Source organism: Lasiodiplodia theobromae, assembly GCF_012971845.1.
Source record: "Lasiodiplodia theobromae strain AM2As chromosome Unknown scaffold_15, whole genome shotgun sequence".
NCBI classification, from domain to species: Eukaryota; Fungi; Ascomycota; class Dothideomycetes; order Botryosphaeriales; family Botryosphaeriaceae; genus Lasiodiplodia; species Lasiodiplodia theobromae.
In genome coordinates this window covers 417,811-433,634 of record NW_023336355.1, presented here as the reverse complement: position 1 = coordinate 433,634, position 15,824 = coordinate 417,811, and the positions used below count along the sequence as shown (strand labels likewise).

The following is a 15,824-nucleotide window of genomic DNA, read 5'->3' as shown; positions in this document are numbered from 1 at the left end:
GTACGATGATGAGCAATGCGTCCATACCACGGGCTCCTCTGGTAATTTGGGCCACCATGGCACTTATATGTAGAGAAATACAAGCACCTTAAGAAGCATCAATACCGCTACTGCGGCACTTCTACAACGTTATATTTCAGCCGAAGGCTAGCGGGAAGAATAGCAGGGCCTCGGAACAGGGGGGAACTACGGTTCTCCAGAATGGATGATCTTTTATAATATTTGTGAAGAATCATTCGACTTGTGCGGGCAGTTTAAGCTATCGTCTGGAAGTGAATGTACAATTGTTAATTCGACATTTGCGTCCGGACGACAGCTTCACTGCTTATGATAAGTGCCAAAAAAAAAAAAAAACGCTATCCTTCAGCTGCAATATCTTTCTATGCACACTTTGCCTCCCATTGCCCTATCAAGTCCATAAACCCTCATCCAACTGTGCAAATTTTCTCAAAAGGCTTCTCGCCAGATAAGCTCCAGGCACGTTTGTTTCATGTATCGCTATAACCAAATTTTCGTTTCGATTTCCTACCGCCTCAGCCCAATGATTACAAACATTGTATTAAGGGATTCTGATACCTTATAGAATACAATTTAGTCCTATGACTCGCTTCTCAAATCAACAGTGCTACTAGAAAGCTTATTCGGAAACTTAAGCATCCAACCTAAAACCAACCCTTACTAACTCTCCAAACATGCATGTCTGATATACCAGAGCGCAGACTTATAAGTGCACACTCCAAGGAAGTGAGCACTCTAAGGTTTTCGGATAAAAATCCCTCGTTTGCTCCGGGTTGCTCCGGTCGAAGCACTACGGCAGCTGACAAGGAGGTTGGCTTTCTCGAGACTTTGCTGGAAAATTGAACATTGTGGGTAGTTGAAGCTAACGTCCGGTCGTATTGTCTCAACTTAAGTCTCACGTCTACGTCCGGACGTTAGCTTCAACTACCCACAATGTGCAAATTTTACGAGACGGAGAAAATCTTGAAGTGAATTTCTGGGGCATGATCACCTTCCTCTGTTTTAAAGCCTTGTTGTACTTCACTCTAGCCTTCAGCTCTGATACCCATCTGCATCGTCTCATAGTGATAGTTATTTTCCCTCCATTAATGCAGTACTCCTATGCTAAGCGACAGTCCAGCCCAAGTCATGACATCATATGCATACATAACAGACGCATTTCGGTCAGACTGTACATGATCGATGAGCCTGAGAATATCAATGCATAGGTTTAAGCAACTGAGAAAAGGCATCAAAGTACTATTTTACACTCGCCGACTATTGTTTTTCAGCCTACTATTTCCTTCATTATCATAAGCATGCCGCGCCAGACCATCTCAGAGAGCCGCATCGACGCAAGCATCCAACGAAAACGCCACCAGAAAGAGCTAAACCAACCAACCCACCAACAACCGATCCTGCAGGATTCCCCACCTCTCCCCCTCTCTTCCCCTCCCCCCAGACCTCGCCCAAACAGATGACCCACCGCAGCTGTTGGTCCAGCTTCCGACGTTCGAACATTCATCTGCATTCCCAATTCCGCGAGGAAGCAGCTCGTGTTACATGTAGCGACAACCTCGTCATCGAAAAAAAAGATCACAACACTCATCCTACCAGCTCCATCCCGCAAGCATCACTTTTGCGCACAGGAGCTGTCCTCGCATTTATCGTACGACAAACAGAAGAATGATTCCTAATAAGCGCTCGTATGAAAAATTAGGTTCGCAACAGGGAGGAGGACGAGAGTGCGCGTGTCTGGAGAATGAGGAGCGGGAGCTGGCTGACCAAATAGCTACCCGCAACCAACACCCCGGCTCCCCGCGCGTTCACATTCCCTTACTCACACACCCATCAGTCCCAAGCCAAACGCAACCTTACTTTCCACGCGTCTCATACTAGCAGGACTTACGTCCGTTGTGTGGAATAACGCTCGCATTGGTGAATTGGACGGGGAGCGCGCGCTTGTAGAGAGGGCTAGAAGCGTGATGAGCACACATATTACGCGTCTCTCCCCTCAGCATTACTGTTACCAACCAAAGGCACAGCCTTGCCAGCCAGCCAGCAAATCATCGTGCGACGCAGCAATCCTAAGAGATCGGATGGCGGCTCGAACCGCTTTTCACTAAACCAATAGCATCACCATCTGTGCAAGAGGAACCCTGAGTAACTTTGCGCCTAAAATTGTACCAATACTTGTACAACAACTATGCTCAATCTCAAAAATAATACCCTCACATTCTCATTACGCTGCTTCACACATGCTCCACATCCACACAAGTACGACCACATGCCGATTCAATTCACCATCACACTCTCATCCATTCCATTCGATATATTCCTTGAAGAAAGGAATAAAAAAGGTAAACGCCTCTCCTCCCCATTAAATCAATTCTGAACGACGTGCACCACCAAACGAGAAATTTCCGACCCATCATAATTCCCAGAAAAGCCAAGAAATGAGTGTATGAAACCCGTGCTGAGGAAAACTCCAGAGTAAACAGTGTAATATATACGACAGGACTGTAGAGAAAAAGAAAGGTTTCAAGTATTAAACGGCGTGGCTTTCGTCAATATGTATCGAAGCAGCTGTGTGACGAAAATCCTCACGCCGCCAACCGCTGCGCTTTCAAGATCAATAAAAACGAGGTAAAAAGAAGCCATTTTTTGTGTTGAGTGAACGCCCGTTGCAATGCTCTCGTCAGGAAAACCAAGGAGAAACCAGATCGATGCCCATGACTGCAGGTCCCCATTCGGCGCAGTATCGTCTGATCTAGCGGCTGGAACGAAACCGAAGCATAATTTCTTGCTTAGATGATGCCGAAGCCGATGACGAACCAGGTGAAACTGATGACGGTTACGGCAAAGGTGCCGAACAGGAAACGGACCGTCTGCTGCTCGACACTGACGCCGGCAGCGTTACAGCCAGGGCAAGTCCAATCTGCGATGCGGTGAATTAGCGTCAAGCCTGAGTCAAACCTGGGGGGAGTGAAAACGGAAAGGAATGGAAAAACTAACCTTGTCTCGGGACGTACTCCTGGGGGCGGTACATGCCAAAGGTGAAAGTGTTCGCAACTCCCAAGTAACCGGCGGCAGCCGTGGCAGAAATGCTGCTACCGGCATCGTAGATGATGAGCGTGTACGTCGCCTGCACCAAGCTCTTGGTCGCCGTCTTCTCGTAGTCGCCCGTGTCCCAGTACACCATGTTGGTCGTGGCCACGGACAGATTCTGCGCCAGCGTGTACGTCTCGGAGTTCAAGCTGCAGCTAGCCAGGACGTTGATGGCCGACGGCGTGGCCGACAGTGACGTGTAGTTCCACGCGAACGACAGCCAGTCGCCGATCTTGTAGTACTGTGACGTATCCGTCGCGGCAGGCGTGATCATCGAAATGCCGCCCGCCGGCAGACGGGCGTCGTACGACGTGCTCTTCGACCCCTTCTTCGACGTCTTGGTGCTGCCGGTTTCCTTGGCCGTGCCGCTCTCCTTTCCGGTCGTCTTGCCCGTTTCCTTGGCCGTATTAGTGCCACTGCCGGTAGTTGCGGCGGCGGAGTCGGTCTTGGAGGCCGTTTCAGCTGCCGTTGTCTTCTCGCTTCCCGACGCAGACGCGGTGTCTGAAGCGGCATCGGTCTTTGCTGCGGTGGTCTTTGCAGCGGTGGTCTTTGCAGCCGCTGGGTCCTGAAAGTTAGCATCGGTGGCTTCTCGAGATAGACGTTGCCGGTCGCGAGGAGGTAGAGCTTACAGTCGCTGGTGGTGGTTTCGTCGGCACGGATGTAGAACCAGTTTTCGCGCTTGAACAGGTTCTCGACACCCATGACCTCTTTCATGTCGTCCATGTTGGGCGGCCATGGCCAAGCGGCAGAAAGGGATGACAGCGTCAAGGCTGCGGCGAGGAGCTGTTGAGGACGCATGGCGGGTACAGATGGGCGGCGACGCGGGAGAGTCAATGGACGCGGGCGCGTCGTGGAGCCGGCGGGGTGACTCGTGGATTAGGCTTCTGTGTTTTGGGGGCGGGCTCCGCGGATCTGGGAGTGATGTGTGGTTTTGGGTGGAGGCGGTGGGAGGTTGGGGTGATCAGTGGCAGTTAGCTGCGGCGCGACGGAGACGCTTCTGGCGGAGCTAGGCCTTCCAAACGAATGACTGAGGAGCGATCGAGGGCCGGGCAACGAGCGGGGCGCGGGCGATGGATAGGGGCCGCAAGTGTTGAGTTTTGCAGCAGCGCTGGAGGGCGTCGAGAGAGCGAAAGGCTTCTAGGCGGATGGCCCGCAGGGGTTGCAGCGCTGGAAGATCGCCGTCGGGCCCGGAAGGCGAAAATGGCTAAAATTAGCGCTGGATACGGGGTAGTCTCAGGCCGTATCGCTCACGAGCACCCGCCCGTGTGAGCAATGCGCTGTATATCTTCTCGTAAGCCCTGGACCGCGTGCACAGAGAGCAGCGAGGGCGGAGCTCGATCGTGCCCGCTGGCGCCGCCCGTCGGGGTCGCCCTCTCACAGCCAAGTGTTGTTTCCACGAGCAACGGCACGCACCCACGCCCATTGGACAGGCCGCCCGCGAGTGTCGCGGATTTAGAGCTCTCTCCACCCGCACGCCCGCACACGGCAGCATACCTGTCCCCTCGCTCTCCCTGCCGTTCCGCCGCACTTTATCGCGCCCGTGGCTTTGCGGCTCTGGACGACCCGCACAATTGCTTGCGAACAGCCGTAGGTACGCTAGTGGGCCCAGCGCCATAGCGCCCGCCGTCGCATTCCTGGCCACCGTCACGTCATATGCCGTGTTTATGCTAAAGGAATCCACTGCCCGGCATGCTCCACGCCTCCCTATCCAGCCATGATCAACCTTATGCGCTCGGTCTTGGGGAGGAAAACAGCAAAATGCCCTGTCGCTTTGACGCATGCAGGCGAGAAACCGGTAAATTCCTCCCTGTCACGTAGGTGCCAAAAGAAACGATCCTCTGCAATTATCTTCGCGAGCAAAGGCACCCGACTTATGTACGTAGGTAGTACCATCCGGACGTAGATGTATGTACATTTAATAATTCTACATTTGCGCCCGGACGGTAGCTTCAACTACCCACGTAACACTAGAAATTAGTTGTGATGGCTCAGATGTTTCAGCACCCACCGTGCCTGTCGCTCTCGTGTTGTTACTAGCTTGGCCGGGGGAGCTGCCTGCCCACCCAGAGACCATCTATTCGTCATTTATGACTCGATATATCAAAGTAGACAGAAAATGTGGGCTCGACGTACACGTCTTGCTAGCCCGGAGTATGTGTGGTTCGCAGCCTTCCCTCGCTCTTTAATCCTTGGTGGTCCGAAAGGATCGCACCATTCCAAACAATAATAAATAAACTTCACTTTCGAGCCGCCCCATAGCGCCATGCATCCCTGTGCTTCCCATGATCCTCGTTGCGCCGACGCCGTAAAATGTATGAAAGAACATGAACGAAACTCTTTTCACAATAAAAAAAGAAAAACAAACCACTCCCTATATAAACGACCACTGGCAATGACAAGCATTCGACGGGTCATCTCTCTTGTCTAAAGCCCTCTTTGAACTCTTACTACTGCTCCCGCTCTTGTAGTCGCTATAGTCCGGATCTGACTCGGACAGCTTCACCACGATCGTCTGGCCGTCTTGTAACACGGGGACCATCCGTCCGTCATCAAGAAGCTGCATTTGTTGACAGTACGCCTGTTCCTTCGTAGACGTACGACGTTCCTCAATTTTCACGATGCGTGGATACCACTGAATGTTGTCGCTGTCTGTATCGCGTCGCTGAGCCGTCGATGGCGACGTCGTAATAGCGGCTGCAGTATTTGTAGACACGATGGTGACCGGCGAAGGATACGTTGTGGTGGCTGGTACTGTGCTAGTCGATTGTGCAGGCGTCGCGTAACTAGTTGCTGAAGACAGTCCGGACGACACACCTGTAGACATGGCTGCCGACGTGTTCTGCTCCACATAGATGAATGTCTCGATAAAGGTTGAGTTCCAGATGCAGTACCATGGTTTGTCGCCTGCGACAACTTGATGACGAGATCTGAACCCTGAAGGCATATTGAAGCCATCTGGCGGATAGGGTGGGTAACTACTGCTGCCGTCGTCACCGCCGTAGTCACCTGAACTCGAACTGTGCGCATCGCGCGACACCAGCTTCTGGCCTGCCGCGAAATCCTCGGGTCGCAGGATAACGATCTTGTCATACAAAGTTTGAAAATGCCATGCGGGTCCATCCGTGGGGTTGTCAAGGTCAGTCACGAGGCTAAGTGCTTGAGGCTCAATGTTCGGTGCTTGGCTTCCGTAGTTGACGCCCGTGGTGTTGTCCAGGGGCGACAGCCACATGGCGTACGAGTTGGCCTTCCCATAAGAACGAACATTGATCTCAAGAGGTGGTCCATCCACGTTACAGGACCAAGCGTCGTTTTGCTCCGAGCTCGTGAGACACTCGTTGCTAGACACGTCAGGGCTGCGGATTGGAAGCGCATACTTGCCCACAGGCAAGGCAGGGAGACCGGTGGGTATCACTTGGATGCTCGAAGCATCAAACAAGGATTCCGTACTAACCACCGTGACCATGGAAGGCCTGTTGTTAGCGTCAGCATTACGAGGGATGTGGGCAAACGCGCCCAGGGCCAACTTACCCCCGATCTTTGTTCTTGTCCATGTGTCCCTTGGCCATGAAAGTGCCAATGACAACTCCTAATATCACTGCCAATATCACAATGATGACGAGAGCAGTGATAAATACCCACAACGGCACCTTACCCCACAAAATCTTGGTCTTCCTCTTTTCCTGCCATGATTTTTCACTCCAACTCTTGTCGTTGGGGGCGCCGGTACTCGAAGGAGCTTCTGCAGATGCAGATCGATCCTGCGACTGCAATGGTTCTTGTGACTGCGGAGTTGTCTGTCCATTGGCCATCGGTTGCATCATCATACTAGAATTGCTCGACGGTAATGCTTCCTGAGACATTGAAGCACTATGAGGCCCGACAGGCGATGCCGCTAGACTACCAACCGCGGCCCCGGCTGCCACTCCTGACGTGGCCGCTGGTGCTGCTGTATGCGCCGTCTCTGTTCCAGTAACAAGACCGAACTCCTCCGGCACTGCCATAAGCGAGGCCTTGGTCGGACCCTCCTCCGGGAATCTCGAGTAAGGGGGCAATTGCTCCATGTGACCGTCAGGGCCGATGATATCCTGCTCTTCGCCATCGGGCCCGATTTGCCTATGATAGCCTTGACCAAGTCCTGGGAAGCCAACTGGAATTTGATTTTGCACGGGTGCAGGCCGGATTTCGTCAGGGTCGTCGAAGACATTTTGGGGATACATTGCATACGGATGAGCGGGGCCATGGTGCGAGAGCGATCGTGATGTCCCTTGAGCGGTGGAAGTTGTTGTGACGCTGGCCGACCGGCCCAGACCAGTGCCCTGAGGGTACATGCCATAGGGGTGGCTGGGACCAGAGTTGGCCGCAAACCCGCTCTGCGACGCGTGTTCGGTTGCGAATGACGATGTAGACGCAATGGAGGCACGGTGCGACAGTTGTGGCAGGCGAGGGGCAGGAGAATAGGTATTGCTTCGCTCGGGAGTCGAAGAGTTGGGGCCGTCCTGTGCCATGGTGAAAGATCCTCTTGCCGCATGGCCGCCTTTTGATATGCTGTTCCGCTGCTGAGCGACTTGAGGAGGCCCCTTGGTGTCCAGTGGGAAATTTTCCGAGATAGAATGACGTACTGACGACCGTATCGAAGCCCTGTGGTCAAGTGCAGTCGTCGAGTTGCCAGCAATACCGCCTCCATGGTCGTTTCCGGGCCGAAATCCATCCGCTACTCCCATGCCAAACTCCGGGTCCTGGTCGCGTTCGAGGGCATATTCGTCGTCGAAGACGTTGGGGTTCCTAGAATTGGATGGCGTCGCGTGGTCGTCGCTGGGCGGCTGGCGTCCGTCCATTGCGCCCGGCAAGCGAGTCGCCTCCTTATCGGGGGCGTGAGAGCGCCGTGATGGATCGAATTGTGCGAGTTGGTGATATCGAGAGCGTGGAACGACGAAAGCGGCGGGCGGGGGGCTGGCGTGCAGGGTAGGCACGAGTTCGTGACGGGGGCGAGGGCGGTGTTGGTGTTGATGAATGTGGTCGCGAAGTGGAGAGATCCGGGTGGTCAGGACGGCATGGCTCGGGGAACGCCAGGTCCACTGGGCAGAAGCGCATGATTTCAGACTAGAGCGTTTCGGGCATGACAGAAAAAGTGAGCCCGGCCGACAGTGCCAAAACGGGTTGCCCACGAGGGCACTATGCAGCAGTGCTGCCAGCACCGCCGTCTGCGTCGTCTTCGCGGCACAGCCAGCGATGTCTCGCGCTCTACTACCCAGCGTCGTGACGCCCCGTTGCGCCCCGTTGCCACGAGAGCGTCTCCCGGGCGCCGGCCGTACCCTCGGCGCTGTGTGGCCCTTTAGTCAGGGCCGGGCGATGTGCGTGCGGCGCTCGTCCAGGGCCCGGCGCCACCGAACGGTTGCACGGCGCGGGCTGACACCTCGCGTGTGTGGCATCACTGGTCTGAGGGATGCCGCCTGCAGGCGACAACGCCGTCCTGCCGCGCGAGGGCGAGCCACCCCTCGCTGCCAGCGGACATCACCGTTCTGTGCCTGTCATAGCCGCCAACACCCCGCCGGATTAACCTTGATTTTAGCGTCCCCTTGCTCGCTGCCAGCATTCGCGCGCCGCCAACCCGCTTCGATTATAATTGGGCTGGCCCTCTGTGCCTCTGCTGCGCCCGGCGATCAGCGCTTAAGCAGCGCGAGAATAGGGTGCTGACGATAAGCTCCTCTCCGCTCTGCAAGTGCCGGTCGCTCTGCACCACGCAGGCGCACTCGATGTAACCGCCGTACCTGCGCTGCGACACTTTAGCTGACTCCAACGCGTGAGTCTGAAACGCCGCCGTCACGTGCTGCTAGCGCTTGCTGTCACATAGGTTGGAACTCTCTCGCCGCCCCCTAGCTCGCAAATTTCTGAAGCCTATCCGTGCTGCTGACAGTGAGATCATTACCCTGCGCTGCGCTGCCACAGGCGCTATTCCCAGCCACGCTCGGTTTAATAAACAGCCTTCCCAACTCATGAGTTGGCCGGCGCCTCTCGCGGCCGCACTCGCCTCGGCTGGTGGAGTCGCCCCTCTCGTCACTTGAAGTGGTCCGTACTGATCTCCGTGGGACCATGCGCTACACGCGAAACTCGAGGCGGCACGCTTCCGATGGGTCCTTCGCCCGACAGCTGCCTCGTATCCGCCTGTGCCTCTCTGGGTCAGAAACTCTGAGCGTATACCTACATGAAATGTTGGACGCTTTTTGCACGCAGCGGACTTGAGAAAGTCGCTCAAGCACTCCCGCGAGCCCAGAGCTAAGACCTTTAGCCGGAACTCTGGGAAGAGGCCTAGGCGTTGCGATCGTCCTGTCAGTGCCCGAGACACAATAGTTCGCGCTCAAATTGGAGCGTCTGTGACTGCTGCTCATGCGATGCAGCGTCTGATGGGGGCCACTGCGGAAGGATGCCGCTGTTGTAATTGCGACTCAGAGGAAGCTGCTCTTGCCATTGACCGCCGATACCGCCGCGAATCAGCAACGAGGGATTGTTTTCGACGAGTAACCAGGTTCCGCGAGCCGCTGATAAAATGAAATGAACCTGGCCGTTGTTCGTCTTCAGCGCCATACTCGTCTTGCTCGGAACTTCCCTAACAGAGGTGCCGGAACACCGCGAGTGATCTTACCAAAACGTTCAGCTTGACTGTAGATCAATGAGCGCAGATAAGTCGGTAGCGAATGCCGGTTTTCCGATGATCTAGCGAAACGCTACTTGCCTATGTATCCTTCTGATGGATGCGTACTGTTCGACGAACGTCTTGTGTGCTACCCCAGACTTTCCAAGGCATTGCAAATTCTGCCGAGTGTTACACTGGAACCTGTCACTGGTTCTGTGTAATGTTTCGCTGCAAGTCGGTTGCACTGAATGCAAATCGGAGGCCTTCCCGACGTCAATAATGAAGCCCAATTGGACCGAACAGCTTCCGCAAGGTCGAGGAATGAAACACAGAACCAAAGTGCTAAAGTGTCGGGACCCTGCAGGAGCACATTTCTTGAGGAAAGCTGGAGGAGCGGGGAGTTGCGATTAATTTCTGGCGGCTCGCATCCAGCTGGTCGTGACGGTGATATCTGCAAGCAAGACCTCTTTCATCGAGTATTGACAGCTGTAGAAATTTCAACCAGCCCAGACTGAGTTGTAGAATACTTTCCCACCAAACACATCATACTCAACTCGTGGAAGTTGAGGACTTCAATTGGATTTTCTTGTGTACTTTTTGGAACTTACATCTACGACCAGCTCCGGAACATGTGCATCGCCAGCCCAACTGAATGAGTGCAGCATCTCTTGTAGACGTAGAGGAATGAATCTCTGGATTCCCTGCGCATGATCTTTGTGAAGTAGCAGCACTGTTCCACGTGAGCGGATATTCTCATGTCAGCATACCATGGGAAAGCATGGACGATGCGCCGGCTCGGACTATACGTTTACCCCCAAGGAATCCCTCTTCTCGAGCGAGTTTGAGATCGTTTTCAATAGCATAGCAATAGAAGGGCAGCCTAAACATCCACCGGACATTGATGCGACATATGTGAACAAATGCATTCGGACAAGAAGTTCAATTCCCCGGGCTTGTCGTAATACAAAGTGAACCGGTGTCGTTTCGGAACGCCTAGTCCATGAAAAAGCTGAGGAATACAGCGGCCAGACGTGAGCTAGCATAGGGAAATCGATCACCTTTGATTGCTTCGAGACAGAAAGTTTGAGGATACCTATCGCTGTCGATCGTTGCCGATCGATCTGATGGGTAGCTGTGTTAGATGGAAGATGCACTGCTCCTGCCAATCGTTGCTTTCGTGGTCAGCTAGAAAAATGTGGGTAGGCGGTACACCCGAAAAATAGTTGACCACGAGTCAGTCAAGATCAGCAGACACGCGTCGACAGCCACCAACGAGAGAAATTATTAGATGGTGGGCTGTGGAAGGACATGACCCTGTCTGAGCGCTGTACGCAGAATGATAGCCCTGAACGTTCTGGGGTGTTGAGGAAACCATGGAGGTGCAACTGCGGGATATCAAAATACAGAGGCACATGAGTGCCTCCAGTTCAGCTCCTCGGGAGCGGATGTTAAGTGGGTGTGATACCTTTTCATTTTGAGTCTCATTCGGGGGCAGCATTTTCTGCTGCATAGTATGAACGTTTTCAAGCTGTAGAGGCATCGTCTTTGCTTCTAATACTTCAAAAAGAACAAATCCATGAAAAGAAATGGCATCGAACAGTTTCGACGGGGGATTGGACTCTTCTGGAGTTGCGCGTGAAAATATTTTCTTGTCGGCAGCCGCGGATACCGAGGGGTCCGTAGATTTATGTGCGCAGTCTGCATGAAGTCAGATGCCTTGATGACGAGATCGGCATCAGCACACCGGAGTCGGAAGGAGGGCTGTTCTCGAAACGAGTGCGGGGGTGGGAGGCAAAAAGGCAACGAAAAAATTATGACAGTCAGGAATGCAGTAGGGCCGAAAATGGGAAGAAAAAAGGGCGGCTGAAGCGAGAGTCGAGTGAGCTGAGTGGTCACTGAATGGAAGAGGTGCATGCCAGGGCTACTACGCGAAGCCCTAAGCATAAAGAAAGCAGGGCAAGCCGGGGACAATAGTAAGCTGGTGATCGGAGATAAGATCCAGCACGATCGGGCAGCCGGCGGACGATTCGGACGCGGCAGCGGGTTGGTCCGCAAGATGCCGTCGCTTCACGTAAAAAGTTGGTGGTGGCGTGGAGGGTGGTGGGGTCGCGCAGGAAAAGGCGCGCCAGCTGCGCAGAACTGATTAGATCTTTTTTCCGATAACGGGACTGGCCTCGTATGATGGCGGGGAGCGGCGCGCCGCCAGTGGGCAGCCCGGCGGGTTGGGGCAAATGAGGCCCGCGGTCGAGGATGGCGGAATCATGGGCGAGGGATGCGCAAGCGAAGGCTGTGTCTGCGAGGATGGGCTCATTTCGCGCAGGCAGCAGCAGCGCGGTGACCTCAGCGACGGCGCACGGCGGGTGCCTGCATTTATGCTCGCTGACCAGAGGGCTTGCGTGTGCAGCAGTGGCACAGAGGCCGCGCTGTCGAGCCAGGTGTGCCGGCCAGGTGTCGCTCGAAGCGGTGTGGCTGATAGGCCCTTATCGTGCCTGGTCTAGGCTGCTTCGCGTTTAGTCCAATTTCAAGTGGCAGGGGGCCGTCATGAAAGAATATCAACAGGGACCGTTGAGCTTTCCACGTCGCCGTCTCTCAACCCTCTTCGCCCTCCCGCTTGCTCTCTTCCCTCTGCCCAGTTGCCCTTCGCTGCACGCCCCTCCGTCACAATGGCTCCCCAAAACATTGGCATCAAGGCCGTCGAGCTCTACTTCCCCGCCCAGTGCGTCGACCAGGCAGAGCTCGAGAAGTTCGATGGCGTCGGCCAGGGGAAGTACACTATCGGCCTGGGCCAGACTAAGATGAGCTTCTGCGACGACCGGGAAGGTATGCGCCACCCCGTGTGCAACGTCCTCCGTTCGCAGTGTTAACCGCGTAGTGTACCAGACATCTACTCGCTGGCCCTCACCACCGTTTCCTCGCTGCTCAAGAAGTACAATGTCGACCCCAAGAACATCGGTCGCTTGGAGGTCGGCACCGAGACGCTTCTCGACAAGTCCAAGTCGGTCAAGTCGGTGCTGATGCAGCTTTTCGCTGAGTCGGGCAACACCAACATTGAGGGCGTCGACACCGTTAACGCCTGCTACGGCGGCACCAACGCCGTCTTCAACTCCATCAACTGGGTCGAGTCCTCGGCCTGGGATGGCCGCGACGCCATCGTCGTTGCTGGCGACATTGCCCTCTACAAGAAGGGCAACGCCCGCCCGACCGGCGGCGCTGGCTGCGTTGCCATGCTCATTGGCCCTGACGCGCCCGTGGTCTTCGAGCCCGGTCTCCGCGGCACTTACATGACCCACGTCTACGACTTCTACAAGCCTGACCTGACCAGCGAGTACCCCTACGTCGACGGCCACTTCTCCATCCGCTGCTACACCGAGGCCGTTGATGCCTGCTACAAGGCCTACAACGCTCGCGAGGAGAAGCTCGCTGCCCAGGCGAACGGCCACTCGAACGGCACCAACGGCGCCGCCTCCGCCCAGGAAGTCCCGCTCGACCGCTTCGACTACATGTCCTTCCACGCCCCCACGTGCAAGCTCGTCAGCAAGTCGTACGCCCGCCTGCTGTACAACGACTACCTCAAGGACCCCAAGAACCCCATCTTCGCCGAGGTTCCTGAGGAGCTCCTGAACCTCGACTACACGACCTCCATCACTGACAAGACCGTCGAGAAGACTTTCATGGCTCTGGTAAGTTCCCCGCTCGTAGAATTGTGCACGTGTCAAGTCGGCTGATCCCTGCCAGACCAAGAAGCGCTTCGCGAGCCGTGTCCAGCCCAGCATCCAGGTTCCCACCATGTGCGGTAACATGTACAGCGGCAGTGTCTGGGGCGGTCTCGTCAGCTTGCTCAGCAATGTTTCCTCGGACGAACTCCAGGGCAAGCGCATCGGTATCTTCAGCTACGGCAGTGGTCTCGCTGCCTCGCTGCTTTCGGTCAAGATCAAGGGCAGCGTCAAGGAGATCGCTGAGAAGGTTGACCTGCAGAAGCGCCTGGATGCGCGTGAGGTCGTTCCCCCGCAGGTCTACGATGATGTGAGTTCCGGGGAAAAAATGCCGCACGACTGCAAGCGCTAACGATCCGACAGATGTGCCTTCTCCGTGAGGAAGCCCACCTGCAGAAGAACTTCAAGCCCAAGGGCTCCACCGACAGGATCGTCCCCGGCACCTACTACCTCGAGGAGGTCGACGACATGTTCCGCAGGAAGTACGCCATCAAGGCCTAAATTCCGCGTTCCCGCACAACACCGCAGGGTCCATGACACCGCTGTCGCACACGCTTTTCTGATGCATCACATTCGGCGAGTTTTGTGGGTGTAAATAGTTCAGCACATTACTGCTACACTTTCGTCCCGCGGGGTTTGGGGAAATGAGGGGTATGGAACACGAGCTGGGATGACGATACCTTCGGCGATTTTCGTTCGCCGACCTCCGCAGACAGGAGGCTTCTTTTTTTTGACATGCATGATCATGACGATATAATAGATCGTCGCATCTCGCTCGACCCGGTTTATTACTTATTCAACGGTCAAGGGCGGCGAGGCGCTTCGGTTGGAAAACTTCTAAAGAAATGTGATATTTAACGTAGAGTAACTATAACAGAACCTTCAACGGGTTGATTTTGACGATTTCACTAGACCAGAACAATAGATCAGCTTTTGTGCGATCGATTAAAAAAAAAGTGGGCTCATGCACAGTGCAGACCGCCCAAACACCATCTCTTTTTTCCGAGTGGTCTGTCAATGCAGGGCGTCGTGATTCAACACCAGTGGCGACTGACAATCAGGCGAGAATGCAGAGTCCCACAATAGTCTGCATCCTGCATCCTGCATCCTTTTTTCTCAACATTGGCTATCACTCTCATCACCATCATTAGATGTGCTACCCTGTTAAAATAGATACCTTGTCACTTGTACTACTATCCATCTTGCCCCTCCCGCTTAGCGTAAGGCAGTTCATCGCATAAGAGAACAGTTCGTCTAGGTAAGTAGAAGAGTATGCATGGGAGTGGAGAGAGGGACTACGATCGAAAATGCTCTTGTCGCAGGCGAGGCGTAAGGCTCGAGTTAACCAGATGGAGAAGATGGAGACAAAGTATTGGGTACACTAGCAGTGTCTACGTTGTAGCAGTCGCTGTCATCATTTCGGCTTACCGAGACTTTTAGTGTTTGACACTGGATGATGGACCCATTTTATCACCACAGTGCTAAGAAATGTTTAACGTGACCGCGTGATGATGTTGTGTGATGGGATGCAGCCGTGTTGATGTACATTGCGAGCGGTTTATGGTTGGACAAAGTTAGGAAGGACAAAAAGCGAACGAATAGAAAGCCAAGGCATTTGGCAGACGTGACTGCAATATCTGCGACAATCACACTACGAAACCCCCCTTTTAGGAAATTTCACCCTGTGATCCTGGTAGAAAAGGTGGAGAGTGGCATGGGATTCTCATCACCGTGTTCACTCGCACCCTGCACTACTATAGGTACGAGGACCAGAGGCTAAAGATCGTGTTGGCTAGTGGCGTAAGCATCAAAAATGCCAGCAAACTTCGTGATAGAACGGGATCACTGGCAGCGATCCTTGACTTGTCAGCAGCTACGATGTGGTATGAGAAAGATGCGGGATAAGATGAGGATCCAGAAGTGTTTCGATGTGTTTCTATTGTTAGACGGAAAGGTGTTCGACTTTCACTTAATACCCCTTGCCAAAGGAAGAGCTAGCCGCGACCGCAGTCACACCGCAAATGAAGACACCAGCGGCCCTTAAGTACATCAGGACGCGTGGCGGCGGGCCAATCAAAGCGGTTCCGGAAGTCAGCGGAGAGCTAGCGATCCCGGCAAGCGGGAGGAGAACCGGACGGAGATGGGTGTCACAGTGGCAAAGCATGCGGATGCAGGACAGCGGCTGCCTACGTTCATAATAGGCCGATTGGGAGATGGCGCGCACACGGACGGGCGGCTTGCTCTGCGCGCTACAGCAACATGCCGCATCGCTTGGGGCCGAAACGAGTGGGAGGAAAGTTTATCGATGCAAGCGGATGGGCGTGTCGCTGCAATCATCAAGCATGGATGCCCAAGGCCACACGAGCCGTCATGGC

General features: G+C 54.5%; 3 protein-coding genes across 3 annotated transcripts; 1 reads left to right on the top strand and 2 right to left on the bottom strand.

Annotated features, from left to right (window-relative positions):
* Nucleotides 1-2,804: 2,804 nt before the first annotated feature.
* Nucleotides 2,805-3,903, bottom strand: LTHEOB_5490 (uncharacterized protein; the record flags this gene model as incomplete). Its single annotated transcript, XM_035514641.1, has 3 exons — nucleotides 2,805-2,935; nucleotides 3,013-3,663; nucleotides 3,735-3,903. 3 exons carry the CDS (start codon nucleotides 3,901-3,903, stop codon nucleotides 2,805-2,807), a joined length of 951 nt encoding a protein of 316 aa, XP_035373780.1.
* Nucleotides 3,904-5,476: 1,573 nt separating this feature from the next.
* Nucleotides 5,477-7,940, bottom strand: LTHEOB_5489 (uncharacterized protein; the record flags this gene model as incomplete). The annotated part of the gene is made up of 3 exons (XM_035514639.1): nucleotides 5,477-6,575; nucleotides 6,634-6,691; nucleotides 6,758-7,940. 3 exons carry the CDS (start codon nucleotides 7,938-7,940, stop codon nucleotides 5,477-5,479), a joined length of 2,340 nt encoding a protein of 779 aa, XP_035373779.1.
* Nucleotides 7,941-12,399: 4,459 nt separating this feature from the next.
* On the top strand, nucleotides 12,400-13,950 carry LTHEOB_5488 (Hydroxymethylglutaryl-synthase; the record flags this gene model as incomplete). The annotated part of the gene is made up of 4 exons (XM_035514638.1): nucleotides 12,400-12,556; nucleotides 12,617-13,416; nucleotides 13,472-13,759; nucleotides 13,813-13,950. The coding sequence occupies 4 exons, from the start codon at nucleotides 12,400-12,402 to the stop codon at nucleotides 13,948-13,950; spliced, it is 1,383 nt and encodes a 460-aa protein (XP_035373778.1).
* Nucleotides 13,951-15,824: the final 1,874 nt, after the last annotated feature.